The following is a 27,802-nucleotide window of genomic DNA, read 5'->3' as shown; positions in this document are numbered from 1 at the left end:
GTAGGGCTAAAGAGCACCAGGAGAGCCAAGGAAGAGTGCAAGGTTGTTTATACTTTTACTATTACAGTATTAGCAGTCTCTTTTTGTATGCTTTGTTTTTTCTAAATGCTTCAGTATTGCACTGTGTAACCTTGAGCAATACATGTAGTTGAATTTGTTCATTACTAGACAGTGTTTTGGTGTTTGGATATAGTAAATTTGGAGTGAAGTCATGTGCTATGAATATTCCCAGGAGTAAAACCATGATTCTCTTCATTAGCTAACTACCGACTGCTTGCTTACTATTTGTTCTCTATAATAAAGTTGGTCTCTATATCATTAATGTGTTAGGAGACAAAAATGGGACCACACCAACACCGGAATATCAAGTATTACATAAAAACACAAAAAATAATAAGACTCAACAGACAGCTTATTTGTGCACGTTTTAGGCTGATGGTTCAGTGTGAATATCCCAAGGTCAATTGACTTTGATCTTTGCAGAGATTCAGTAACTGCTCTGAAATTCAGCGACAAGTGTGTAATATTCACAAAAGGGAAAGGAACTTGGTCTGTAGGGTGAATAGAAAACCATTTTACCCACTGAATTGCCAGGTATCATAACCAGCAATATGATATTAGTGGGACCTAAACTGCAATTTACAGCTGTCTTTCATAACCTAAAGCCACTTCATAAATGAGATTAACTATGCTATTTAAATCAGTGCTACAGAATGAGGTAGAGGAGAGGTGTTATTTAACTCTGGAGAATAGTCACGGCCTGCAATTTCAATTTTTTGGAATTTAATTACCACAGCTGTAAAAGTACATTTTCAGTACAACCTTGTTACAAATATCCGTGCTAGAAAGCTGCTTCTCTCTGGTGTATTCCACTTAAACACACAAAAAAGTTAGTGGTTAGTTTTAACCTATTAAAACATGTGGGATCTCACTTCGATTATTCAGTTTTGGTCCTGATGTTTCATAAAGTTTCATATCCAGGTGAATTGTTGAGAATGTTGAGAAAAGGGCCCCGAGTTCACCACTGGGACCTGACTGTCCCTGTCCTCCTGCCCTGAGCCAGGACCCCAGCTCAGCCACATGGCCCTGCCCCAAAAACACCACAGCAGGGCCAGTCTCCAGCTCCCGACAGCCCTGCCCAGCCATCACCATTCCCAGGAGGTTCCCAGGCTGTCCTGGGCACCTCTGGCTGGCCTGCTCCTGTCTGGGGTGGGGGGACAGGCCATGGCTGCCAGCTCCTGCCTTTGCCCACCTGGGGAGCTGCTATTCCCTGCACCACAGCAGTTTATAGTACTACTGCAACAGCACTTGGAAGATGCTCTTTAATTCTTCCCATATGCTTTGCTGAAGGAATTTCTGAGTGTGTAGAATGGATCCAACTTAATTCTTAAAATCCCCATAAAATTTTCCTGGAGCATTACTTTAAAATGAAGCAGTGCTATCTGTTGGAGAGGAACACAAATGCTGTCAATATATTCAGTCCAGAAATAAATTTAAAAATGTTTGTGTAAAAATAATTTGAGCAGATTTCACTTCCCTTTTCTTTGATGTTGTGCTGAAGACAGTCCATTGCTAGTACCCTTGGAGATCTTGGAAGACTCTGCCAGAGATGCTGTGGAGATCAAGACTACTCTGGATTGTGGCTAATTTTAAGGAAAACACCCAAAACAAAACAAAAAAGCCAACAGCTCTCACTTTAAAGTAATTACGTGTATGACAACAAGCAGAATGTCCAATCCAAGGAGCTATTGCTGCAGTCCTGAGTGCACTTTAAACAAACACCTCTTCCTTCAGGAGGAATGCAGCCTTCCCCATGTCCAGGCAGATGCATTTGAATGGTTTGGGCCAGGACATTTGGGAGGAACAGAAGAAAGATACAGGCTGGAGAGTTTTTATCTGACTGTAAGTTATTAAAAGCAAACCAGATGGTTCACTTTACAGTAGTATTAAAGTAAAATGAGTAAAAGTATGCCTAGGGCATAGTAAAATCTTTAATTTGTCGTTCATCCTTAGCCTTAGCCAGTGATTGATGGACAATGTCAGAAGAGTGTCCAGATTAGATTTTGAATGAATCAATTTGTTACAATATTAATATAGTGCAATTGCTGATGCATTTACTTTTTATTACATAGACTTAGTTCTTCATCATTTTGCTTACCTTTGGGGTACTGCTCAGTTCAGCCACCAACTGAAATGAACCCAGTGAGTAACACTGGGTTCCAATGGAAGTAAAAAATCTGTCCTAAAGTGGAGTACTTAAAAAATTGGCTGCACTAACTTTGTCTTGTGGAATGGTTTTCTGATACAGCCCAGATTACATGAGGGCTGTGTCCCAGACACTTTATGCTATTCCATGGCTATCTGCCATGGCTCTTTTATTTGACTAAATTTATGCAGAGGATAATGGACACCTTTTTTGCAATATGGGGAGTAAACAGAGTAAACCTATAATATCCTGTATTGGCTAGCAACAGTCTTGCTAAAAGCATCTGCAGTATAATTTATGCACATACTTCATTACAGCAAACTTTCTTTGCAATGAGGTGTCCAGGTAGTGAGAAATAACATCAACTTAAAAGGAAAATGGGGTTGTTACTATCATTCATTTCATTCTCATAACCTCACAATGGCATTAAGTTTTATATGCAACCCTTCAGCTGTATTTTTAAGTACATCTCATCTCCAGGCCTTTCTTCAGGACTCAATTTGCACTATTTTTTGTCCTTTAATTTTATTTTCAAATTTATTTTTTTAACCTGGTAACAGTAGCAATTTCCCTCTTCATATAAGTCACACAAACAAAATATTACTTCCAAGATAAACAGACACGTTTAAAAAAGAAAAAAGAGAAGATTTTCTTTGCCTGGGTAGAACTTTTCTACCAAGCAAACAGTCAAGTACAGATAAAGTGATTTAAAATGATTTTTTTTATATTTTCCTCACAAGGGAATGTTGCATATTTGTCTTCTTCTGTGAGAAACTTCTCTAGAGATCTGCTTGGCTTTTTTATTTTTTTTTTTTCCCTGAATAGAAGGGAATGAAATCCAAACTTTAGGTAATATAGTTATTGTCCCAGCAATTACACAGGTGGTGTGATACAGGCCTATCCCACAAAAACCTTATGGCAAGAGCTATCATCTTTTATTGAAATCAAATAGATTTCAGTCACACTTTTGGAGAAGCTTTATGAACCAGATTGATGAGGCCACACATGATAATATGCTGTGCATTCATTGTTGGTTTGAAGAACAAGTATTCAGCCAGCCTCAGCTGTCTGTAATATACATGTAAGCCATGACCTCCCACAGGTCAGACTCTCACAGTAAATAATCCACACACAGCCTGGCTACCTGAGCTCCTAGTTGGTTCTGTCATGTCTTAGGAAAGTTGTAAAAGTAAAGATATTGAAGTTGGAAAGGATTTTGTCAGAGGGAGCATTTTTTTTTTTCAAAAGAGGTTGATTTAGATGGAGGTCTAAAGATTGAACCATGAATGAGGATCACCTCACTCTCAGTGTTGATGACACTGAGATGTACGTTGTCTTGGTGTCTAGCATCACAGTGGGTCTTACGTAGGTGGTTTAATTTTGGAGGAGAAGTGGAAATTTAATAAACAATTGAGATGAAAAAATCATCTTTAAGTAGTCTGGGGTAGTTACAGTATTATGGAAAACTATTCCCAGTGGTTCCAACACCTTTTATATCTTGACCTTTTTTTGCTACTTTGTTCGTTGAAACCAAGTTTAATTAAAATGATGATAAAAATGAGTTTGAGAGTTCAGCTTTTACCAAGTCTCCAAACAGCACTATTCCATGACTCATACAGATTAATGATAGTCTCTTACTGAGGGCTGTTTTTGTCCTGTTCTGATACAGACAAAGTTAAACAGGCTTTCAAGGCAAACAGAAGTTGAATTTTTGATGTGAAAAAAAATCATAAAAATGCGTGGTTTTAAAACAAAATTATTTTCATGCCTTTTCTGTTGCAGGTTGCCTTTGAGGAAAGTTCTATTCAAATAACCTATTGAAATTACTTCCAGCAGTAGACTTCTAATCTGACTTCTTAACAAGCTGGTCTGATAGATGTTTTTTAGAGTTTGAAGTAATGTCTATTAAATAATATAATTCCTCTAGGCCCCCTGGCCAAGGAAATTGGCTAACTTGAATAGGACTCAAGAGACCTAAATTCTATTCCAAATTTCAAGATTAGCCTTCTGGGAAACTTTGTTATCCAAAAAACAGAACAAATGGTATTGACTGGTTTTCTGAAGGGATGTGAAATCTGTTTATGAAAAATTCTGCACAGAACCTAATTATTGCTATTCTTATTATCAAGAGAAAGGGCTCCGTGCAAAATTACACAGAATGCCCAATTTTCTCCCTGAAGGAGAAAATTAAGAAGAATGCTTCAGCATGTCTGCTAATGATTAACCATGCCACGGTTATGATATTTTGTATTATTGGGCAGTCTTGGAATGTGTGGTGACAGAGAGTTTTGCCCTTAAAGGCAGACTTTCTGCTTGGAGCATGCTTTCTCTAGGGATCACTGGCATATGCACACACAGTGGAGCACTGTGCCACCAAGTGTGTTGTCTGTGGGTTTCTGATTTGAGCAGAAAGTTGGAGGAAGCCCAAAACATTGACCATATGGTCATGCTGGAGGCTTCCCTTCCAGGATGGCAGGGGCATAGCCAGGCACAGCTGAAGTCTATGCCAAGATTCTTTAAATCCACAAATCTTACTGCCCTCTGCATGCTATCCAGCAATGCTAAGTGCTTTGCAAAACATTCAACCAGGGTTTTTTTTCCCTAATTTTTATTCAGGAAAAGATAAGCTGATTGAGAAAATCCAGCTCTCCTGACTCATAAATATGTTTTCTCTATGAAAGAAACTATTTCCAGGAATCTGCTACCTAATAGATTTGCCCCCATTAACTTTATTACCTAGGATCTCACGTTGGAAGCCATTTTAATGTTTCATTTTTTTTAATTTTTATTTTCTCTAATGTAACAATAAAATAAGTTGTAGTTGAGTAGCCTGGATTTTAAGGGCAGGGGAATAAATAAGGCTTTATCAAGGAATATCCATAAGGGTATGATTTAATCAGCTACACCTTTTGTGTCACTCAACAACATTCCAAGAGATGTGGAAATCATCTGGGGAAATCAAAGATGATGGTTCGGGCAGCTCATGCTTTGTATGCTAGTTACCATCATTCTTTTCTTTCCCTTTCCCCCACCACGTTTCAGCTTCATCCATGCCCCTTTGGATAAGGCAACTGATCTCTTCATTTCCAGGGCTGTATTGGTCTGTTCCACCTGCCAGCCTCTGCCCTTAGTTTACCAGATCTGTGAATACATGTATTTATCTGTTGTTTGTGTATGTATTTGGTAAGTTATTTTCTTGTGTACTTTATGATATATTACATGATGTCCATGAGGCATAAGAGCCAAGCACCCAGAATTTAAATTCAAGAAGTGACTTAACTGACCACTTTTTAATTCTTTGCTTACTGCAATTCCCAAACCCACTGGTTTTTCACTGTAGGATATCATTGTCCTATATATTCCTAGGATTCCACCTAAGTCACTAGCATCTGGATTTGATTGATGTATATTTAGCTTGGGAAAGTGATCTGCAGCTTCAGTTCATGGTTATCCTCAGGCAATTTCATATAATATTGCAGACCATTTCAATTCTGACATCAAGACACAACTCAATCTATTCACTGCTTCGACTGTAGTATCAACTCATTTCCCAAAAGTAGTGTACAGCCTTCTGGCTGGGTATTACTGATAGGAAAGCATATATCATGGTATCGGTTAAAGTATCTAGAATTGTGTCCCAAATATTTATTTATTTTCCTTTCTTTTTTTTCTTTTTTTTTTTTTTTAATTCCCATTTCACCACCAGCTGCATTCAGACCAGGATAAAGGAGATGGATCACTTAAGTACATCCTTTCTGGAGATGGAGCAGGAGACCTCTTCATTATCAATGAAAACACTGGTGACATCCAGGCCACAAAGAGACTAGACAGGGAAGAAAAGCCTGTATACATACTCCGTGCCCAGGCTATAAACAGAAGGACTGGAAGACCAGTGGAACCAGAATCTGAGTTCATCATTAAGATCCATGATATCAATGACAATGAGCCAATGTTTACAAAGGATGTTTACAATGCCAGCATTCCCGAAATGTCAGATGTTGGTAGGTGCTAACTAATAACTGGTTTCAGTGTCTGGTCTGGCTTCTTTCCGTGGAGTTATTGAAGGGCCCAGAGTTTACAGGTGTTGAACAGAGATATCTCCTGATTGAGTCTGGTCTAAAAGCACCTGAGGCATTAAAAAAAAATAAAAATCCAGGAAAGCAGTGGCAACAGCTTGCTGGAATCAGAGGTGTCAGCTGATTGAAACATGCTCCCTCTGTTGTACCACAAAAAAAAGTGCAAGTTAATACCATCTGTTTTAATGTCAGTGAAAGTGAGTTGAGCTCTGTTACATGATACCTGCATTTAATACATGTTAGTAATATGGTATTTCATGGTCATCTATGTAATACTGCTCCTAGATCTGTTCAGCAACCCTTGTTTAGTTCAGGAAGATAAACAAAATGGAAAAGGGCAGGTGCAGAAGGGGTTGTACACATTTCTGTCACTCACTGGTTCTGAGATTTGCCATTAACTTCCTATGACCTTTGTTGTTGTTTCCATGCAGAAGAAAAGAACTCCAAAGTCCCTTGAAGTCCACTGAAACCATTCTATTGATTTAAAATATATTGAGCAGTAAAAATAAATCAAGACAAAAGGAAAAAAAAACTTCTTTGGAAAATTATTTTAAGTTGAGATCTTTTCCTGAGAAGTTGACAGGTTTTGATTCTTTGATTCTTAGGGAGGTCATTTTGATTTCTTTGTCAGAGAGCAATGGATGGTTGAATTCCAAGAAGCACATTTCTAATTTGAAATAATGTCCAGGGAGAGAAGCATTAATTAATCATGATCAAGAATGAGATTAAAATAAAGCTCAAACAATATGAAAATAAAGACTTTGGGGCATACGGTCTCCCCTCTTTCATGGTACTTGTCACATAGATGAAAACTCATCTGGTGAAGTGAGAACATAATATTCACATTTTAATATGCAAACACTTTATTCACAAATGGTTTTAAATGCCAAAATCTAAGCTAATTTTTTATGCTTCTTAACCCTTTGCCTAAGATTCAACACCATTTATTTCTCTAGAAGACACATGAAGAACCGTATTTACATTCCTATATCAACTACCTTACGAGCATGAGCAGATTTGCAAAAGTATATTCTTCACCGAGATTCAAATTCTGAATGCTTACAATATCTGGAGAGGGGTTCCTTTCTGTTTCCTTCATGAGAAACACGAGGAAGGATCCACATACACGATCAATAACTGTTTGAATGAGCTAAGAGTAAGACATATATCATTTTATGTCCTTCATGACCAGAGAAAATTCTACAAAATAAGAATATTTCTAACTTCCTGCCACAAGTCCGACCTGAACATGAATTATTTTTTTTCTCTACATCATAAACTATCCCAGCCATGGAAAAAACCTAATAATTTTTGTTTTCTTTAATTTTTCATTGCAGGTACCTTTGTTGTGCAAGTCACTGCAACTGATGCTGATGATCCTACCTATGGGAACAGTGCTAAAGTTGTCTACAGCATTCTCCAGGGACAACCATATTTCTCCGTTGAATCTGAGACAGGTCAGGGGACCTTATCTGTCATTCTAGAACAATGTCTGTAATTCAAAATGACACCCTAAGCCAAGCTAGGATTTATTACTAAAAAAACTTTGAAGAGATTACATCTTACTCAGTGCAAAATCTGACAAATTTAATAGAGCGATACATCGGTAAACATGACACCTACATTATTTTAATCTTACCAGCAAAGTCTAATAAATACAATTAGTACTGGATGTGAACCAGTTTTCAATCATTTTTAACAAGCAGTGGGTACAGAGACTGCAGTGGATGCTTAAATTAAACCAAATAGGTTGGCTTTTAGATGAGAGAGAGAAACAGGTGGGTGTGGAAAAAAGTGCTTAATTCTCATAGATCTTCATAATGGCTAAATTAAGACTGAGGGTTTGTTCAGGTGAGTTTTTTTCTCTGTCTGCTTCTTCAGAACTTGTTTAAAGTGATTATAATTTCTGTACATCTGCAACATATCACTTTAATGCTAATTTTATGAAAGAAATCTTAATTAAGAGTAATGATAGAAGAGGTAAAATTGACTGTTGCGTTAAAGTAGAAGATCACAAATAGAATCCCAAAGTTCTGAGTTCTGTTTTTGGAAGATGTTTAAATTATACACAGTGACTGGAATTTTTAATGGTCTGAGTAACGGACAGCTTTGGAATCTGTGCACGTACAACATATGTATACTGTCTGACTGAATCCAGAGTACCACTGACTCCCTGGCTGCATAGATAGTCTCTTCCCAAGCTTTTTGACTGTTTTCTAAAGAGAAACAAACTATCTCAAGAAACTACTTCAGTGGAAACATCCACTGTGTTAGGTTGTGGGGAGCTAGGAAATCAGTTCTCCTCAGCATCCTTACAGGAAAGAAATAGATTATCCCAGACAATTCATCAGGTTTAGGATTGTTTCTTACATAAATCTTAGCGTCTCAGGCAGGGAAAAGGAAGGAGGGACTCTATGTCTCAAAGTAAAAGTGAGTTGAAAGGGCGTACACAATTCTGAAAAGAGGGAGAGCCAAGATCAAAGGGAGCTTCCCTTTAAGCATAAGATATTAGATAACAGAAGCCAGGATTTTTGCACTGAAGCACTCTTTCTGACTTGGATAGTACAGTATGTGCTCTTCTAGAGTTATAATAAGGATAAAGCAGCTGGGAGTTCACCAGTAATGAACCTCTATCAAGAGGTTTGTGTGGGGGACGGGAAGCTAAGTAAACCACAGTCTTGATCTTCCTGCCATGGAAATCAATTTCAGAACTCCTAAAGTGAAACATGTCTCTTTCAAAGCCTCTGTGAATTTTGTCATGGATTTCAGTACTTGAATTTCACCCCTTTTGCCTACAAAGGACTCAGTCCTTACCTTGAGAGACCCAGTGAGAATGCAAACATTTTGCTTCATGGTAAATCTGAATGATTGAATTTCAGTAGTAGTTGGCCTTATAACTGGTATTTGTGCCTTTGAAGAAGGAAGTAACTGGCAAATCATTTCAGTCAATGCATAAATAGAAGTATATATACTCAGGCATGTTTAGATGCTCATAATTTTCTTAATTTCTCTTCTTCCATTTAGTGTTGTTGCACTCTTTAATAGTGTCTTGCTGAAGTTAGCTTTTCTTTTTTTTTTTACCACATCTGTCAAAATAAAGAGCAAACAGCTTTTTCCAGTTCAGTGAGAGATTTTTGCATGGAACTGAAAGAGGGTAAATAGTTATGCAAAATAACATGGTTCCCAAATAAGTAGAACATCTTTCTGTAGGTACCACTTATACTGTGTCTGTCACATAGGCAGGAGCCTGAGATGTGACATGACAAGTCTGTAATTTAGTGAACCATCTCATAACAGTAAATATTTGTACTGGGCAAAGTTTACTTACTACACAGAGATTGATTTGTTCTTTTAATAAGAATTTCCATCAAAGTCACTACCTATGAACTCCCCACTCTTTAATTTTGATGTTTACAGGCATTATTAAAACTGCTTTACTGAACATGGACCGTGAAAACAGGGAGCAATACCAAGTGGTCATCCAGGCAAAGGACATGGGAGGCCAGATGGGAGGATTATCAGGAACCACCACCGTGAACATCACCCTGACTGATGTCAACGACAATCCACCTCGCTTCCCCCAGAGTATGGAATATTTACACTCTATGTTCTAATATTAAAATGGACAAAAATGGTCCTTGTTTTGTTTTTTGTTCACCTTAGATATTGTTTCTTCTATTGTGGATTTACCGAGTATCAAACTTCCTTTTGGAAAGCAAAAGAGAACACATAACTAAGCAATAGAATCATGCCAAGTTTAATTGCAATCACTGGGAAATTAATATTTAATATTTTTGTTGCAGTTGGCAGTCTGAGAGGTGAATTAATGCGCAGAAATAACTTCTGGTTTTCCTACCTATTAAATGACTGATCAATGTAATCTGTATTTCTTGTTCACTATTACTTCTTTCAGACTTTATGATTGATTACATTTTAACGTATCTGTTGTAATCTAATATATTGAAGTTTTGAAACAAATTTAAGTGTGCAAAAATATCCCAAGAGCAATTCTATAGAAATGAGTATTTATAACCAGAAAGCATTTGCTACAATGAGCTTACCTATATTCTTTGCATACAGAAACAAAAGCATGTACATAAATATACTAAGTATTCCTGCCTATTTACTTTCCTTATCTCAAATAATTTGGTAGGTATCTGTGTGATGCTTATAAGAATCAATTGCACAAGCTCTCTTAGAAAGTAATTTATATTAATGACCATTCATTGCCATAAGGGATTCAAAGTGATTCAGCTTTCATCCTCTTCTCTTTCCCTCTCTTTTTACTTCCTTCTTTCTCTCTCTATTATTTTCCTTTTTTACTTTGTCTAACCACTGCTCTCTGTATGATATGTGTGTATCACAGTGTCAGTGTGTGTCAAAGTCAAGAGCAGCTGTTACAGAAAATAATTGCAGATACTATCAGACAAATCAGTGAGCTTTGGCAGTTAAGTCACTGGGAAAGTTATTGGAAGCAACTTGTCATTTAGGTTCAAAGTCTGTTCTTAGCTGTGGGCAAATAATTTCAATTTAAATTAGAGCAGCTTAAGAAGAAATATAACACTCTGCACCCAATGAGTTAATTATACATCTCTGGACATAAGTGTCTTCAATGTAAAAGCCAAAGATACAGCTTCATAATGCCAAAACTCCAAAAGTTGAGGGTTTTTTTTTCTGACAAAAGTTCAATGTAGTACATTTTTAATAGGTATTTGATCCGTATTCAGCTTTAATGTTACTAAGCTGTGCTAGCTTCTGACAGTTCTTAATATTTGCCCTTTGGCCTCAAGGCATTTTTCATACACATTCTGATACAGCCAACAGAGACCATGAGAACATCCAGCAAGGGACATCTGTTGCTAAAGTTACATATTTGTAACAAAGCAAAATGCCCATTCTCCATATGATAAAACAGAAAAATAAGTAACTTTTCTTTTACCCACATGAAAGTATGGCAGAAGCTGAGGCCTTTTGCCCCAGGAAGGTGTGTAGTCCCAGTGGCTCACTAACTCACCTGCCCACGCCCAGCATGGGCAGGGGACTGAGAGAAGGTGTCCAAAGCACCTTGAGAGTGACTAACCAGACCTCCCTCTCTGTCTGCTGTAGGCACGTACCAGTTCAGGGCTCCTGAGTCTACGCCGCTCGACTCCCCGGTTGGCAGGATAAAAGCTAATGATGCTGACGTGGATGAAAATGCAGAGATTGAATACAGCATCACTGAGGGGGATGGATATGACATGTTTGGAATTACCACGGACAAGGACACACAGGAAGGAATTATAACTGTGAAAAAGGTACGCAACGCACTTAATCCCAGCCTCTAAAACACCAGTCAAACCTTTATCTAGCACATATTTTTTCTCATTTTTAGTGCAACCTGTATGTTTTATTAATTTGAATTCTATCTATTTGAATCTCTACATATGTAAATTTTATTTTCTGCAAGCAATTGATATCCTTCTTCTTATACCTCCTTTACTAAACTAATGCACAAACTTTGGAGGACCTGAGAGATTAAATTACCTAAGGAGTGGGGTCCAACTGAGAAAAATTTCTACAGCCTGAATATACTCACAGAAAAACTCAAGGAAGCTCCACCACCCATCTATGATTTTCTCCCTATGGTGTTCACAGGTTTTGCTCACTTAGTAGAAGATACTGTATTAAGACCACAGAAATGATGAGTATCACATTGCCTATTTTTCATTATAAGAGAATGTTGATTCTGCAGCTATAATATATTAAAGCACATAGGCAAATTTATTTTGACTCACATTTTGTAAAAATTTAATATATCTATCAGCATGCTTTTGCTTTAGAAAAAACCAAAAATCAATGCCTTGCAAGATCATAGTGGACATCACCTACTAGGTTGCACATTGGTTGTCAGAAAAGGTTTGAGAAATATTGTTTACAGTGGGTTATCAGGCAAACTTGATAAGGTTACAGATATCATCCTTCATCAATTCAAGTTCAGCCATCACTAGATAGACATTGTGTAGATTCTCCGAACATGCACTTGCTTGTTGATATCAGTACGACACCTGTCATTACTTGTTTTTTAGGAGATGCCTTCCAGGGTCTGATTATGATATCAGTCTAACTCCGTTTGCATTTCTGTCTGTTGCTGACAGAAGCTGTGAATTTTCTACAGCGTAATGGAAAAACGGGGTGACTTGTCTGTCCCCACATTTCTCCAAGTAGTAACAAAGAGTCTCTAAATGCTGTTTCTTCATAGTTTTAACAGTGTGTGCTATGGTCATAGCCTGCCATAAAATCATGTCTGGCTTTGTCATGGATATCCAGACACTAGATGCCACAGGGCTTCATTTTGGTGATGGAATGCCAGTATCTAAATAAGCAACACCTAGAAAATCTTCCCTCTTTTAGTGTGCAGTGCTTATGGGCAAGAAATAGAAAAGAAATCATCAAAATGCCAAAAATTACAGAATAGCAGACATGAAGAGTTAAGGCTGTATGAGAAAACTGCTTGGTGTTTAGGAGTTCCGGGCACAGAATTCCTTGTAAAAGTGGTTTTCTTTCTAATGTATTATCTGGACAGAGAACACTTTCTCCTTTCTGTTGGCATTTTAATTCCAGTTTAGGCTCCTGTAATCTAGCACAGGCTTCTCCATGACTTCCCACCATTCATCCTGTTCATCTGGCTGAGAATCACAGGAATCCCCATAGACTTATTAAACTTTATTTTTCCTTCCCAGGCCTTGGATTTCGAAAGTAAAAACTTGTATATTCTCAAAGTGGAAGCTACCAATACTCATGTGGACCCTCGATTCCTGTACTTGGGGCCATTCAAGGACTCAGCTACAGTCAGAATTCAGGTGGAGGATGTAGATGAACCCCCCATGTTCAGCAGACCAGCATACATAATGGAAGTGAAAGAAGATGTTCCATTAAACAGTGTAATAGGAACAGTAACTGCTCAGGATCCAGATGCTGCCAAGAACCCTGTCAAGTAAGCATACAATACTTCAGCTTGCCTGTAAATTTTTTACAGCCTTGATTTTGCTTCTGTCTTGTCAGCACACACAAAAAAATGCTCAGTTGTAACAATGTGAATTGTAGGGCATGCTTAAATATGGAGTATTGTACATGGTAAATGATCTCTCAAGCTTGAGCATATTTAGGTATGTGTGAATGTGTTTGCATGGCCTTTGCATCTTTAATTATATCCTAATCTCTTTAGTAACTAATGTATGTGGTTATTTCTACCATAAAAAAAATTACTGCTAAAAGACCACCAAGTAAATCTTAGTGTTTTCTTTCCACCTTTAACATTTTCCAGTGCAGAGCTGTGCATCCTCTTGGCTATATGACAGAGGAATGATTCAGCAGCCTTTTCTTCTTCCATCTGTCCAGACCTGCTTAACAGAGGCCACATTCATCTTTTCTAAATCACAAGTAGAAATGCCTCAAAATGAGCTCATTTGCACACCCAGGCTCTGATCTCACCTGTATCAGTGCAAGGCTTGTAAGATAAGAGTCAGTCTCGTGAGCTTCATAAATTATACTTGCCATGAATCAATAAACTACTCTTAGAGGAAGTGGAGAAAATGTTAAGGTTGGAGTAGCTAAGACCTAAGTCTTCTTTTTTGTAAATTGTGTATTTTTTCAGTGCATACTGGTGTACTTAAGTCATACTGGATAGAGTATTAAAAAAGTTTTAAATAGTTGTGTTCTTTAATTAAAGTTCATTGCTACTGACAAGGCAGCAAGAGGAGGAATTGAAAAGTGCAGCAATATTAAATCCAGGTCAATTTTCAGCAAGTTTCTGACTTGGGCACCTTGGAAATTCAATAGTAGCCTTTGATCAATATAGAACAGTGCAGGTTTAATAAAAATCTAGTCCATCAATACTTTACACTTCTGCAAACAATTATCTTTCATCAAGATTTCTTACAGTAATGAGTAAGTTTTAAGCTCTTAGCTTGTGAGAGCAGTAAATAGTATAATTTTATAATTTTAATTTCCTAGATGAACAAGCTATATCTAGAATTTTTCTGGCAGAAGCTATCTTCATTTTGCATAACATGCTCTACACATGAATTCTTGTTCAAGACTAAGCCTTCTAATGTTAATTAAAGTTTTCTTAAATTTGTATCATGACATGCACAATTCTCTGGTATTCTGGGCCAGCAGAGCATAGTCACTTAAAGAACAGCAAGTGCTGACTTTGGTGAAGCCCCAGGACAGAATGAACATCTTTTGTGGCAGATTTTCATGGGCATGGGCATGCTAGCATGAAGATGAAAAATTGGTTGGGGTGACACCCAGGCCCCTTGCACTCTTCATGGAAACCTGGTTTTTTTATATCTAGTGTCACTGGAGAGTAAGGGGAATGCTTCCCTCCTTCCCTGTGGTGATAACTACAACCATTTGCATTTCACACCAGCACCAGCTCCTAATTATAAGTGATTTACAGTGGATAGGGACTAGGCTGTTCATTGTTGAGTACTGCCTACCGGCTCTTTGCTATTAATTGAATGTGTGTGCTAAAACTTATCTAACTTTCAAAGGGCAGTTCTTTAATACCGTATAAGTACTTTGCATATTTTAGTATCAGATAGTTATTGAGCAAAATTTAGTAGAAGTGTCAAAACTGATGCAGTGCAGCAGAAAGCTTGTCTACTTTTTGCCTTAATAGCATGCAACAGCCAAGTGCAAGGAAAAGAAAAATAAAAATCGGAAAGAGATTTGAGTAATAGAAATAAACATAGCAATAAAAAAACATGAAAATCAGTAAGAGAGAAAGGAAATCAGTAGAGAGCAGTAGCCTGAGAGATGTTAACTTGCAATAAATGTAATTTTATGGTGCTAATATCTTGGGTATCTGCTAGAATTTAGGGGCATGGGTTGAGTCTGCATCTTTTTGACAGGGTAATTTTTTTTTTTTCTATCATGCAATAGAGATGCTAAATCCGATTTTCACTCTGAGCTTTGGGGAAGATGCAATTAGACTGTATATATACGACTTGTCACTTGCTTGTCAATTTTTCTTGACGGTTAAAAATAAAATCTTTAGACACTTGATATTAAAATGAAAACCTTCCATTTTCCCCTCTCCTCGAGTGAAGATTTCTCCTCTTAAACAAACTGAGCCCTAACTCTGTTAGATGAAAGTCCCTTTGATCTTCCATTAAAGGAAACCTTCACAATATCATTATGAAAATGCATTATGAAAAATTCACACACACATATCCCTTCCTGACCCACAAATCTTCCTGACTTGTGGTTACATTAGACAGCAAACTGCTGAGCATCAAAAGACAGTGAAGCCATGGCAAAATATGAAGAGGATATCTGCCCTGGTTGTGAGGCTGCATAACCATTTGTGACCTGTGTATTGGTAGAGCTAAATTGCATCAGTCTAAGTCTTATAAGTCAATTTTACTCTGATACGATGTTAAGAAAATACAAAAATACACCCAATACACGTTTGGCTATATTTGAATATGTGTCCAAGTGTAGTAATATTAAGACGTTCCCGAGTAGCACTTTACAGTCCAGGGGTGTTATAAAAAGAAAGTTTTGCATTCTACTTGTGTTTGATCTACACAGAAATAATATGAACCTCTGCATACTGATAAAAAAAAAAAAACAATGCTGAAACTGGTGCTGCTGTATTGTACATCAGATCTTTTTAAATTGCTAGCTGAGTTCTTTTGCTATAGTAACTCCTCAGAGGCATAATGAAGTTCATCAGTCACTGGAACTGTCTTCCTGCTGTGATTTGATTTACTAAAGTACCCCAGATGAAAATGATCTGCAAACAAATGTAAGGCTAAATTTTGTTTGTGTGTTTTACTGACAACATATTTGCATGTGTTAGATTGTCTCTTTTACCCTTCCCTTCTTCCTGTTGTGTACAAGGAGAGACTGGAGACTACATAGATACTTTTTAACTTCCTAGCTTGTCAATTCCTCAAAGCTTGAAAGAGATGAAATCCTGAAATGTGACAAATACACACCAGTAATTTCATTAAATAAATGTAAAAATTAGTTTGATGTTGTCTACTTAATTCTTATTAGGTTGTGATCCAGAAGTCAGAATCAGCACCAATTCAACATAATTAAAAATCCTTGATCAAAAGAGACTGGATTATGCAAACTGAGAACAGAAGTGACAGTCTAGCTTATTAAAATCATCCTTCTAGACCAGATTTAATGGTATAATTGGAATATACTTTAAATGCATTGACCTTGTATGTATTTTCTTTGGGATATGAAGAAATAAAATTAACATTCCATTAAGAAACTGTCTCTGCTGGTTTTATTCTTATGAGTTTGAGTTTCCACTTTACAAATGACTGAATATACATATAGCTTTACATATACTTGTACTTTAAAATCCTTAATACCTTGGAGAAGAAGCTCTCAATGTTACAGCCCTGGTAATCTTAGAAAAAAGTCCAGAACCTTTTTTTTTTCTCCCAGCTACCGTACCACAGATTGAATTTGGGAAATCTTACAAAGATAGTGATTGCAGTACACCAAGGCATTAAAATGTGCTAAGACAGTAAGATATTTTAAGTCCATTCAAAAGATGAAGCTGGAGTGAAAGTAAAATTGAAGAAAAAAACCCCAATGAACGGAAAGCTCATGCCTAAAGCTAGTTGCTTATTTAAATGTCTTGCTGAATAAGTCTGAAACATAGTATTACAGTTAGCTGAACAGCTAATCTATGGAAAATCCTGATATTTCATTTCAAAGAATACAGAATCCAGATTTAACTGCAAAATGGAAATACCAAAGTATTTCAGCTGAAAGGTGTGGAAATGAGCTGCAGAATATCTGAAAATAATTGAATTCACAAGATTCCAACATAATATCATATAAAAGCCCGAATGAATGAAAGTTAAAATGAAATGTTTACCATATCAAATACTTTGTCAAAATATAAAAAGTCAGACCAGTTTGTATAAACTTATTCCCATTAAGCATTTCAGCGAAGTCAGCAATTTCACACGTGCTGTTTAGATTTGCACTTTTCCAGCTGATGTTAACGTCACAGTGCTGCATAAAGGAACTAAGTTAGTGACACCACAGCTGACTTCCTGCAGCCAAAATTGCAGTACTGCAGTGAAGAGACAGCAATGAATGAAAACTAAATCTGAACTCCTGAAGAATTAGCAAAGTGTGCCCGTGAAAGTCCTACCAAAATATGTTAGTTTATTGTGCTCGTACCTTTAAATGTCATTGGGTTGCTTCCCTAGGAATTCAGTTTAGTGCAAATAATTAATACTTGCCATTGTTTTTGTAAGAAAGGTAGGCTTCTCTTAAATTCTTATTTTGTAATAAGACCTAATAAGTCTAATTTGCTGTCGGCATTATATCCCTCTTTTTTATTTGGGAAAAAAAATCAGTTACAAGATAATTAGGAAGTTAGATCATTTTAAAATTTTGGCAGAATTACATTTCAACTAATTTCTTCTATTCCTTCCTTCTTTCATAAAAGTTCTTTCTCAGAATTTAAGAGACACTGCACAGGCACCAGGCAATCCATGCAGAATAGAGGATGTGTCTTGCAGCTGCTTTAGGGCAGAGCAGGGGAGAGAAATTTTTCTTCGGCCTCTGCATTCCCTTGAATTCTGTGGTGGCAGTAAACTCTGCCAGTCATTCTCCTGGCCCAGTTTTCATCTGACTGCTTACCAGCTCAGCTGTTATATTTACCCTTGTCTGGACACAAGGGACAGCAGCAGCTGCCTTGTCCCCATCCATGTGGCCTGCGAGGAGCACACTGGGCTTCCTAAGGATCTGTCCTGCACTGTACACGAGCACACAGTTGGGCTTGAAATAAGAACAGAATAATGCAATTGCATTCTTGCTTTGGCAACATCAGAGACATATTTCTGTCAAAAACCTCCATAATTCATGCAACAATTTTCCCTTCAGGAGAGATGAAACCAAGTCACAGCATTTGGATCAAGGTGGTAGCACTCCTGGGAATTGGAGAGTTCTACTTTTAAACTTGGATTTAGTTCAGCTGAAAAAGCAAAAGATCAGATTGAAAATTTGAATCTGTATTTAGACTCTGAGCTCATCCTGAGCTTGTTAGCATTCCTTTTCACATATAAATACCATCAAGCAGGGCTGAGAATGTTAGTTTTAATGAGTTACAACAAACCTTTGTGTGATACGTACCGAGGAATAATGAATCTCTATTCCGTGCTGACTTGGTTTGGGCGGGCAGCCTTTTTAAATACAGGGAGGTGAAAGGTACAAATGTACCCCAGCTGTCAGATTTTGTACCAGAAATGATTTGGAACAGTTGAGATATCAAAACACAAAAAGAGGGTTTTATAAAGGAAAAGCCAACTCAGCCTTAAAATAAACTTCATATCTTTCAGGACACAGACTTCACATTTTTCACTAAAAACAAAGCTTTGATGATTCTCAGAGGTATGTAAATTCCTCAGCAATTCATTTATTCGGTGACAATACTCCACCTTCTAAATCAAACCTCCAATGTGTCATTTTCCAGTAGCTCAGAACTAGCTCTTTGTGTGAATACATAAAGACTCTGAAGCCTGTGCTGAAAACAAAAGGAAACCCCATTTACTAGCTGTTTGATGTCTAGTCTTAGAAAATGGTTTTAGAGCATAGAAATTAGAAGGAAAGCATTCCTCTAACCCCTGTCTCTGTATTTGCAGGTACTCTGTAGATCGCCACACTGATATGGACAGAGTATTCAACATCAATTCAGGAAATGGTTCGATATTCACTTCAAAACCCCTTGACCGGGAAACACTGCTGTGGCACAACATTACAGTAATAGCAGCAGAGATCAGTAAGTTAAACCTAAATACGACTCCTGTCCCTGATGTAATGAATTTAGCCTTCTAGCTGAGTGTGTGGAAAGCGCAGCTGGGCACATGTCAGGTTTATGGATAGCCCACTCAATACTAATGAAGAAGCAGTAACTCTGCAAGAGGTCGTCTGCAGTTTTGTGTTTATTAGGGACACAGTTCATGAAGAGGTAACTTAGCAGGGAGAAAAGGTGACAGTTCTATGTTCTCTGATCAGTTATAGCCACTTTAAATTTTGAACATGGTTGTTGAATTCTGAAACTGGCATGCAACAAAACAGATGGTTTAAAGCCAAACTGCATTCTTTGGCTGAGTTCAGTCTCATTCAGACTGGATGTTTTCAAATAAGGCTAAAGTGGCTGGTCTGAGCTGGGTGCCCAGATCTTAGTCAGTTTTATACATCTCCATTTTTTACTTTGTGTGCATCCTTTGAAATTACAAGCTGCATCTACAAATCAGTCTGTCACTTAGTTTAGGATTTTTCCAAAGTAGTGATCTTGTGATAATACTAGACATGCTGATTTTAGAAGTCGAAATGCCAAGGGTCTAAGATAAAGACGTGTTTGAGATGGCATTAATAAACAACCTGCTGTGTTTTAATACATTATCTGTAAGTACATCATATGCTTGAATATCAGGGAATGCAATTCTATTTGCTTTTACAGAGTCACGGTGCCTATATTTATGGTGGAATAGTAGATAAGTTTAATATAAACACTAGTTCTGTAACTGTCAGTGTCTCTCTGCAACTCAGAGGCTAAAAAGCTTTTGATTTTTCTGAGACAATGTAAGCTCCATTTTCTATTTTTGTATGTGTGTATGGCTCGATTGTCTACTTAACAGTGAGAAGAGTGTAAAACCTTAAGACTACTTGACTCGACTTTCTTTATTGTGTAAGTCTTCTTTAAAACTGAAAACCAATGTAAAACAATGCTACTGAGGCAAGCAAATGGAGTTACATGAAGGAGTAGTGGGTATGAGCCTATAGGAATGACAGAACTTTAATTGTTGTCTCCTTCTCATGAAAGTTTGCACCTTTTAATGCTAGGTATAGGATTTCAGCACACCAAACACTGAATGTTAGTCATGTAGCTGTGTTTCTATTAAGTTCTTGAAGGTGGGTTCTAGGGTCAAAAATTGTACACTATACAGGCAGCTCCTGGGTAGAGCGGAAGGGAAAAATAAATGCCTGAAAAGAAAAGGATAGCAAGAACATTTAGCATTGACAATAGCAAGAACACTTGCATTCACCCCAGCTGGGCTGAAATAACATGCAGTATAGAAAATTGTCTGAAAGCCAGCTTAGCATCTCTAGGAAGTACTCATTTGCTTTCTTACTTCCTCCCCTAAGCACAGACCTTCTACTGCACCAAACCCTCTCAACTTAACCTCTTGTGTCTGACACAGGTTTCTGTCTTAATTACCATTCCTCTTTAGTCTGAATCTTTTCAGGCTGCAACAAACTGCATCCCAGGGTGTGCTTTACTAAGCCTAGACCAAATTTGGAATAACTAGGATAGATGTCTTCCAAAGGCAATTTTTTTCAGTTGAAATGTACTTTTCCGATCCAGGACACTTCACTAATTTTAGTCTCAAGAGACTAGACTGGAAAGTACCACTGCTTATTATTCCTGGCAAACCCAGAAATTTTTAGCAAGGCTACATAAAGTCCCATTCTACTAAATTCCATGGAATCACTTATTACTCTCAATGACATTATCTCATCAAGCTCCAAGTATATTTCACTGAAGTAATCTAAAAAAAAAATCCAGTCAAGTTACAGGCAGGATACGCCTTCAAATGGGTGGGTACTCCCTTTGATATAGAAAAAAAAAATAAATTATAAAGTCATAAAGAGAAACATCTTTCAGTGATGACTGCTCTTGATTTTGTTTCACAGTAAAAAAAAAAAAATTAAAAAATACAGAAATTGTTCTATCTTTGTCTAGAATTGTCAGTAAGCGTAGATTGCTCCATTTCTAAATGTTCTCGTTTTTCACCAGTATGAGCTGCAATTGCTCAGCAGCCCAGAGAATCAATCACACTGTGACTGCAGCACATAAATAGCTGGTGAAATACCAGGTCAGTACATCTGCCACAGTCAGGCAGCAAACTGGCATTAAAACACAGGACACAGGTCTAGTGAGTCACAGCTGCAGAATTACAGCTGATTTACCCAAGACAATTCCCAGAATGTTTTTCAATATTTGTTGCTTAACACTTATGAGTAAGTCAAACCTTGGCAGGACTTTGAGGCTGTATTCTGGAAAAAATCACCACTTTAACAGTTTTGTTGCTGGCTCAGCAGAAAACATATCCCCATGCAGAGAAATAGATTTAAGCAGTGTGTTGAGTCTATGGAGATGCAGCCCAGCAGTAATTAAAGGATAATGCAAACAAATGAACCTACATGAATTAATTTGCACAAATAATTTGAACGATGATGCCACAGAATATCCAAAAAAAGAAAAAAATACTTGAAGATGTATATTAATTTCCATTAAATCAAAGAAAAGTCTTATGTTCACAGAGCCTAGAGTTTATATGAAGCTTCTGTTTATTACAGTATGATTTTAAATTGTGAGAACCTTAAGCACCTAGAAGTAAAATGAAAATATGTAGGTTTAGGTTTAAAAAGCAGGAAATAAAACAATTCTCCTTCTTCAGAGGAGAAGAAACATGTTTGCCAATATATTTGAATGTATTTCTTAGAAAAGTATGCCCTACAAAATAGTCTTGCCAGTAGTCCTGTGACTTCAAATGGAAGCCTTTGATTTCTGCCTGTTATAAAAATTCAACTCTTTTATTGATGTATTTTAGCAAAGAATTCAGCCTAGTCCATATTATACATAAACTGTTATTTTATACATCGAATGAATTTAGCCCAATGGCTGATATTAGAAAGAGGTTTATGCCTAATGGAATCATATTAACTGCAATGGGACTGTGGAGCCTTAAAGCACAATATTTTGTCCAAATGACTGAGCTCTGCAATACAAATAAGCAGTGCCAATTTTGGAGAAGGCATTTTCACATATCCAAAATGATGATAAACACATTAATAGGACTTTTATTAAAGTCAACAAGCTATTATAATGAATAAATAGAAGCTACTATAATGAATAAACATAATAATAAAACCAACAAGCTACTATAATGAGTACTTGTAGAAGAATACAGAGTCTTAGATCTGCTATATTTTATTGCACTACTTTTTCACTTGAATGATAGGTTAAAATGCATTGATAACGTATATTAACGTGGGTAGGAAATCAAATTGGGAAAATGCAATGTGAGCCCTCATGTAGGAGAGGACAAGGTATTTATTTTAATCTAAACTTATCTCAATCACACTCTTTCCTCAGATTTCTCTCTCTCACATTCCCATACCGACATACTCCTTGGTGGATATTGTGTGATATGGAGCACAAAGGAGACAGATCAACAGCAGTGTCTCTGGGTTTCTTTTGATTAGTGATGACAAATTTCTCTGGGACCAGATCTTGTACATTTTAGGAGTCAGTGGCTGCTATGGTGTGACTTTCTGCCTCAGAATCTTGCCTATTTTACCATGCATGGCTCTAGGCAAGGTTACTGCCACTGCTTTTCTTTCTTATTCTGTGTATCATTTTGATCAAAGCCTTGCCTCCTCCCAAGAGGAAAAGGAATGGTCTATACAGTATGCTGCACTTCCAGTTGTTTGTTTGTTTGTTTTATCCAGAAAGACAACAGTATTTTCATTAATATTCTATGCTTAGGAATATCTTTGTCAATTTCAATCTCTTGGCATTATGCAGTCCTTATAGGGAAAAAAAAAGATTCTTTACATAGGGGGATCTGCAGGTTCTATATAGCGCTCATGTTTTTCAGTTGATAGAGTTCAGTATTTACTCTAGAACATCAGACAAAACAATTCACAACAGGTTAGAAAGCATCGGTGATCACACCTGCAGTTACTATTTCTGTAAAATAATGATAATCATGGTAGCTTAAGGAACTGTGCCACAAGATTTGTAGGACACAGAGTATTATATTTAACAAGTGGAGAAGAAAAAACCCACTCAATATCATCCCCATGACTCTTCCTGTTAGACAGCTAAGAGAGGGAATATGTTCTAGATACTTCGCTGCCACCAAACAGTATCAGTCAGGCTAATAAATATATTTAATTTAGTTCCAGTATTATATTTACGTATATCACAGATACATACATAATCAACATTGGAACGATCAAAGGAATTTGTAAATCCTGAACTTGTACTCCATCTTAATTCTATAGTTTAGAATTAGAATTAATTCTAAAGAATTAGAGTAAAGATACTACATTCACCAGAAATCAACAGAAAGTAAGTGAAGTGCTCTGGGTGAGAAAAATTAAGGCAATGAGCCTCCAAGTCTGTCCTTTTCTTCTGCTGCACTGAGTCAGCAACTGGGCTAAATAAAATCTCCATTCTGGTTTTGTCATTTCAGACAACCCAAAACAAAGCAGCCGTGTCCCAGTGTTCATTAAAGTTTTGGATGTAAATGACAACGCTCCAGAATTTGCCATGTTTTATGAGACCTTCGTCTGTGAAAACGCAAAGGCAGAACAGGTGTGTTGTCTGCTCGTACTAAGAAAATATTCCAAATTAAATGAGTTTTGCTGCTACTCTTGCATTACCTCATCAAGCGATGTACTTTGCATTGCATCAAACTTAATTGCAAAATTAAACAGTGGCTGCACAGTATCTGATTTCACTCAGTATTCTTCCAGCTGACATGACAGTATGTTTTTGAATGTTCTTTTCTGTACTGCACCTTGTTACCCCTCATTCATTTTCATTCTTTCATCCTTTGCTTTTTTCAGGCACCTCCACTTCTCCTTCAAAAACAATTTCTCGTCTGTAAATGTTACAGGTCCTTTCTGTGATACAGCTATATCCTGCTAGATAACTCTCAGTCTACCACTCCTATTGTGAAGTAGTTCAAAGTTGTGGATGGTTTGGAAGATTCAGCCAAACAATTTCTGTGACATGAGATTAGGGTAGATAAATATAAATTCAGCTTGGACTGTCTCACCTTTCATCTCTATTCCTTGTCACATGCGAAGGTTTCCTACCCATCTGCAGTGGCATTAACCCAAGCCTTCTGGTGAAAGCAACATGATTTTCCTACCAACTTTCAAATTCATTATGTCACTCCCTGATGGTATAGGATATAATAGTATGGTGACCCTAAACAGCATCTGCAGCATGTGGATGACTTTTCTTAAGCTCACCATAGCAACATCCTCTGCCTTGAAGCAGAACAAAAAAATTAATACAAATGATGGCTTTTACAGGTTTTTTTTAGAGTACATAAATAAACATAAAGTTCACTGACTTAGGAGATAATTTTGTTCTTATTGTTTCAGCTGATACAAACATTAAGTGCTGTTGATAAAGATGACTCTTACAATGGACATCAGTTTTCATTCTCCTTAGCTCCTGAGGCAGCCAGCAGCTCAAACTTTACACTACAGGACAACAGAGGTGAATTTATAAAAAGACTTTTCTTTATTATCTTATCCTTGCTTTCAGTCTTCTGATGAAGATTTAATGCATGCTTTGTGTTTCCAGACAACACAGCAGGGATTTTCACTCGAAAAACCAGATATAACCGGCATGAAACAAGTACCTACTTCCTGCCAGTGGTAATATCAGACAATGATTACCCCATCCAGAGCAGCACTGAAACAGTGACTATTCGAGTGTGTGCTTGTGACCATCGAGGAAAGATGCTGTCCTGTAATGCAGAAGCCTTGATTCATCCTACTGGTCTTAGCACTGGGGCTCTTATTGCCATTCTTCTCTGCATCATTATATTACTTGGTAAGTAGCTCAGGAATATTTTATTCCTTTCATGGTTATTTTGCATTACTATAATGATTATTCCGAGACTAGGACAAAGGAAAAGTAAAGACATCATTGTCTTATCCTGTACATATATTATTGTATTTCCTCCTCTGCTACAGATGGGGTGTATAGGGCACAACCAATCTAACCTTAGTTATCTAAGTTAGCAATATATGAGGAAGAGACAGCTGGACTTCACACTGGTCAATGGAAAGATACACCTATAGAGAGACATTCATCCCATCCCATCCCATCCCATCCCATCCCATCCCATCCCATCCCATCCCATCCCATCCCATCCTTTATTGGTGTCTGAGGAGGACCAGACACATTACTCGTAACCCTCTGCAGGTGTCCATCCCTTTCTGTTGACCATAGAAAGAGGGCAGATAAATTGGTTTTGAAGAATTAACTTCCCATTTCTAAACTGAGGAGAAACAAGTCTCAGTGCTTTTCTTCTGCTGGAAAAAGATGCTGAATGATCCTGAGGGACTCTCTCAAAGGCTGCAGGGTCCTCCATTTCAGCCACCTGTGATTAAAAAGAGGTTGGACCCTGAGTGTGGAGGATGTGCAGAGCTCTGGCTATGGCACTTACAGGTGGTCAACTTTTATGTATATATATTTAAAAATAAGAACAGTTTGTAACATCTCTCCTATACCTGTCAGGTTCCACATCTCTTGTACTGCAGAGACAGTGGTCACTCAGCCATTATCTGTATCTGTTCATCTGGGGACAACTGTAAAATACAGCATAGGCTGTTCTCTAGGGGTTGTTACTAGGATGCTAGGAGGAAAGAAGGGAGTCAGGCCAATTTTACAACAGTAGGGTCAGGCAGAAGAGAAAGTTTCCTTCATGATTCTACTTCATTTTACCATACTCCTGTCTTCCTTGGATATGCTTATCACCACTGCAGAGTCGTCCTGATCTTTACTTCTAACAAAGTTTCCCTCTCCAGTAATGAGTCAAAGATGAGGTTATGGTTCTCAGAATCTAACAGTATAGTCATGGCTTGCTCAAATAAACTCTATCCCATTTTCAGAAAAGATTCCCACAGTAACAATCCGATCTTTAATTCACCATAAAATTCATTTTTCAAAACATGGTATCATTGCCCCTAAGGGCTGAGTTCACTTTGTATTAAGTTCCTTACCAGAAAAAGTAATGTAATGCTGCAGGTAGTCTTGCACTCGTTAGTACAACTGTGCTCATTAATATCAATCTGACATTAAACGATTTCCTGTTTTATGTCAATCGAAAATAATTGATTCTGTGTGCTAAGCAGCACTTTATGTCAATTACTGCTCATGCCACCATGCACCATAAGCAGATTTTCAATTAACTCAGCTATATAATTTTCTATTTTCAGGTTGGTTGCAGGGTTTGAATGTGCAGCCACTACTGAGTGAAAAACAATACTCTGGGCAGACCTGAACCACAACTCAAAGTTTAGCAGCAACAAAAAGTGGCTGTAAATTGCTAGGTTTATATGCAGTTTGAGTAAGTTTAGCACCTTATCAGGAGGTTTCAGATACTGCTGAACACGGACATGCAAATAAAGGTGATGTACTTCAACATGTAGCTTATGATGGGCTCTTTTTCCTGCAAGTTCAGCACAAAGCAGTAAAATCCACATATCAGACATGTGATGTATTTATCAAAGTCTCATCCTTGCATGTTTTGTGTAACACTGTTTTTGTAATGAGATACTTCAGCAACTCTTTGATGTAAAATTTGTGATTGCTATGCTTTCTCAGACCATTTTACCATCAATGTTCCAGGAGCCCATTCCAAATTGACATCGTGTTTTTCAAGTTCTCCCAAATGTTCTCCAGCTATCTCTCTTCTTTCATACACACCTTTCACCAGTCCTTCCACACAGTGCCACATCTTTTTGCTCTTGAGGCAGACACTTGTCTCTAACTACATTTTTGCACAGCAGCACAAAGAAGCATCACTCAAGCTAGGACCCTTCTGTGACACCATAAGTAAATGTTCATCATTAGGCTGAGATCTTAATGCAATCTGGACCACCTCTCCTAATTCTTCAACTTCACCATCCATTTCCTTTCAACTCATACTGACAGATGTTCTTCCTCATTCGCAGTATTCCTGTGGTAAGGCACATCATTCTCCTACTTTATCCTGTCTTTTTGGTGACCTACCATAGTCAATCTACAAGATGCTCAGGAACGCCTACAGACAGTATTTTGCTCTAAAAACTCCTGCAGGGGAACTGATTATTTAAAAAAACCCCAAAAAAACTATTAAAAAAAAAAAAAAAAGAAAACAAACAAAAACAAACAAAAAACTCCCCTGACCAAAACAAAAAACCCACCAGAATTTGTCTGTCAAAGGAAAATAAGAACGAAAAGGTTCAATGGAATAAAGTTTTGGGTTGGGGACACCCTTAGTCCTTGATGTTGACCTTAAAAGGTTACAACTGAGGAAAGGACTGAAAAAAAATTTCGTTAACAGTTACTGTGCTTGACTCACATGCCATTTTAGAAGCAAAGCTGACATGAAGAATCATTGTGATCCACCTTATCATCTCACATCAATGAGTTTAGGCATTTCTGCTTTGCTTTGCTATGAAAAACTGTAAAGACAGCAAGATGTGTCCTTTCTTGGAGTTCGCACAGCAGAGCTGGAATGCTGGCCACTGCAGACCTCAGACTACTAAAGCAACACTGACAGCAGAAATACATCCTTGCTCCTTGCTACTGTTCATTTGTCAATATTCAGCTCTTTACATCTTAATGTAGAATCAAGCTAAGAAATCTGAAACTAGCTTGTATAGGAAAGTGTTGACCATAACCCTTTCC

The 27,802-nt window shown here is 37.4% G+C and overlaps 1 protein-coding gene across 2 annotated transcripts in view; it reads left to right on the top strand.

Moving 5' to 3' along the window:
* CDH6 (cadherin 6) overlaps nucleotides 1–27,802 on the top strand; it is a 103,248-nt gene that overhangs the window by 67,466 nt on the left and 7,980 nt on the right. For both annotated transcript variants that reach the window (XM_014872403.2, XM_014872405.2), the window contains exons 3-11: nucleotides 5,913–6,207; nucleotides 7,620–7,739; nucleotides 9,700–9,867; nucleotides 11,389–11,576; nucleotides 13,002–13,255; nucleotides 18,951–19,087; nucleotides 23,577–23,698; nucleotides 24,499–24,616; nucleotides 24,704–24,955. In XM_014872403.2, coding sequence (XP_014727889.1) covers nucleotides 5,913–6,207; nucleotides 7,620–7,739; nucleotides 9,700–9,867; nucleotides 11,389–11,576; nucleotides 13,002–13,255; nucleotides 18,951–19,087; nucleotides 23,577–23,698; nucleotides 24,499–24,616; nucleotides 24,704–24,955 — 1,654 coding nt within the window. The remainder of the gene's footprint in view (nucleotides 1–5,912; nucleotides 6,208–7,619; nucleotides 7,740–9,699; nucleotides 9,868–11,388; nucleotides 11,577–13,001; nucleotides 13,256–18,950; nucleotides 19,088–23,576; nucleotides 23,699–24,498; nucleotides 24,617–24,703; nucleotides 24,956–27,802) is intronic.

The sequence above is a fragment of the Sturnus vulgaris genome, chromosome 1 (genome assembly GCF_052056855.1).
Source record: "Sturnus vulgaris isolate bStuVul1 chromosome 1, bStuVul1.hap1, whole genome shotgun sequence".
NCBI lineage: Eukaryota > Metazoa > Chordata > Aves > Passeriformes > Sturnidae > Sturnus > Sturnus vulgaris.
Note: the sequence above shows the minus strand (reverse complement) of the source record. Positions and strands in the feature narration are given on the sequence as shown.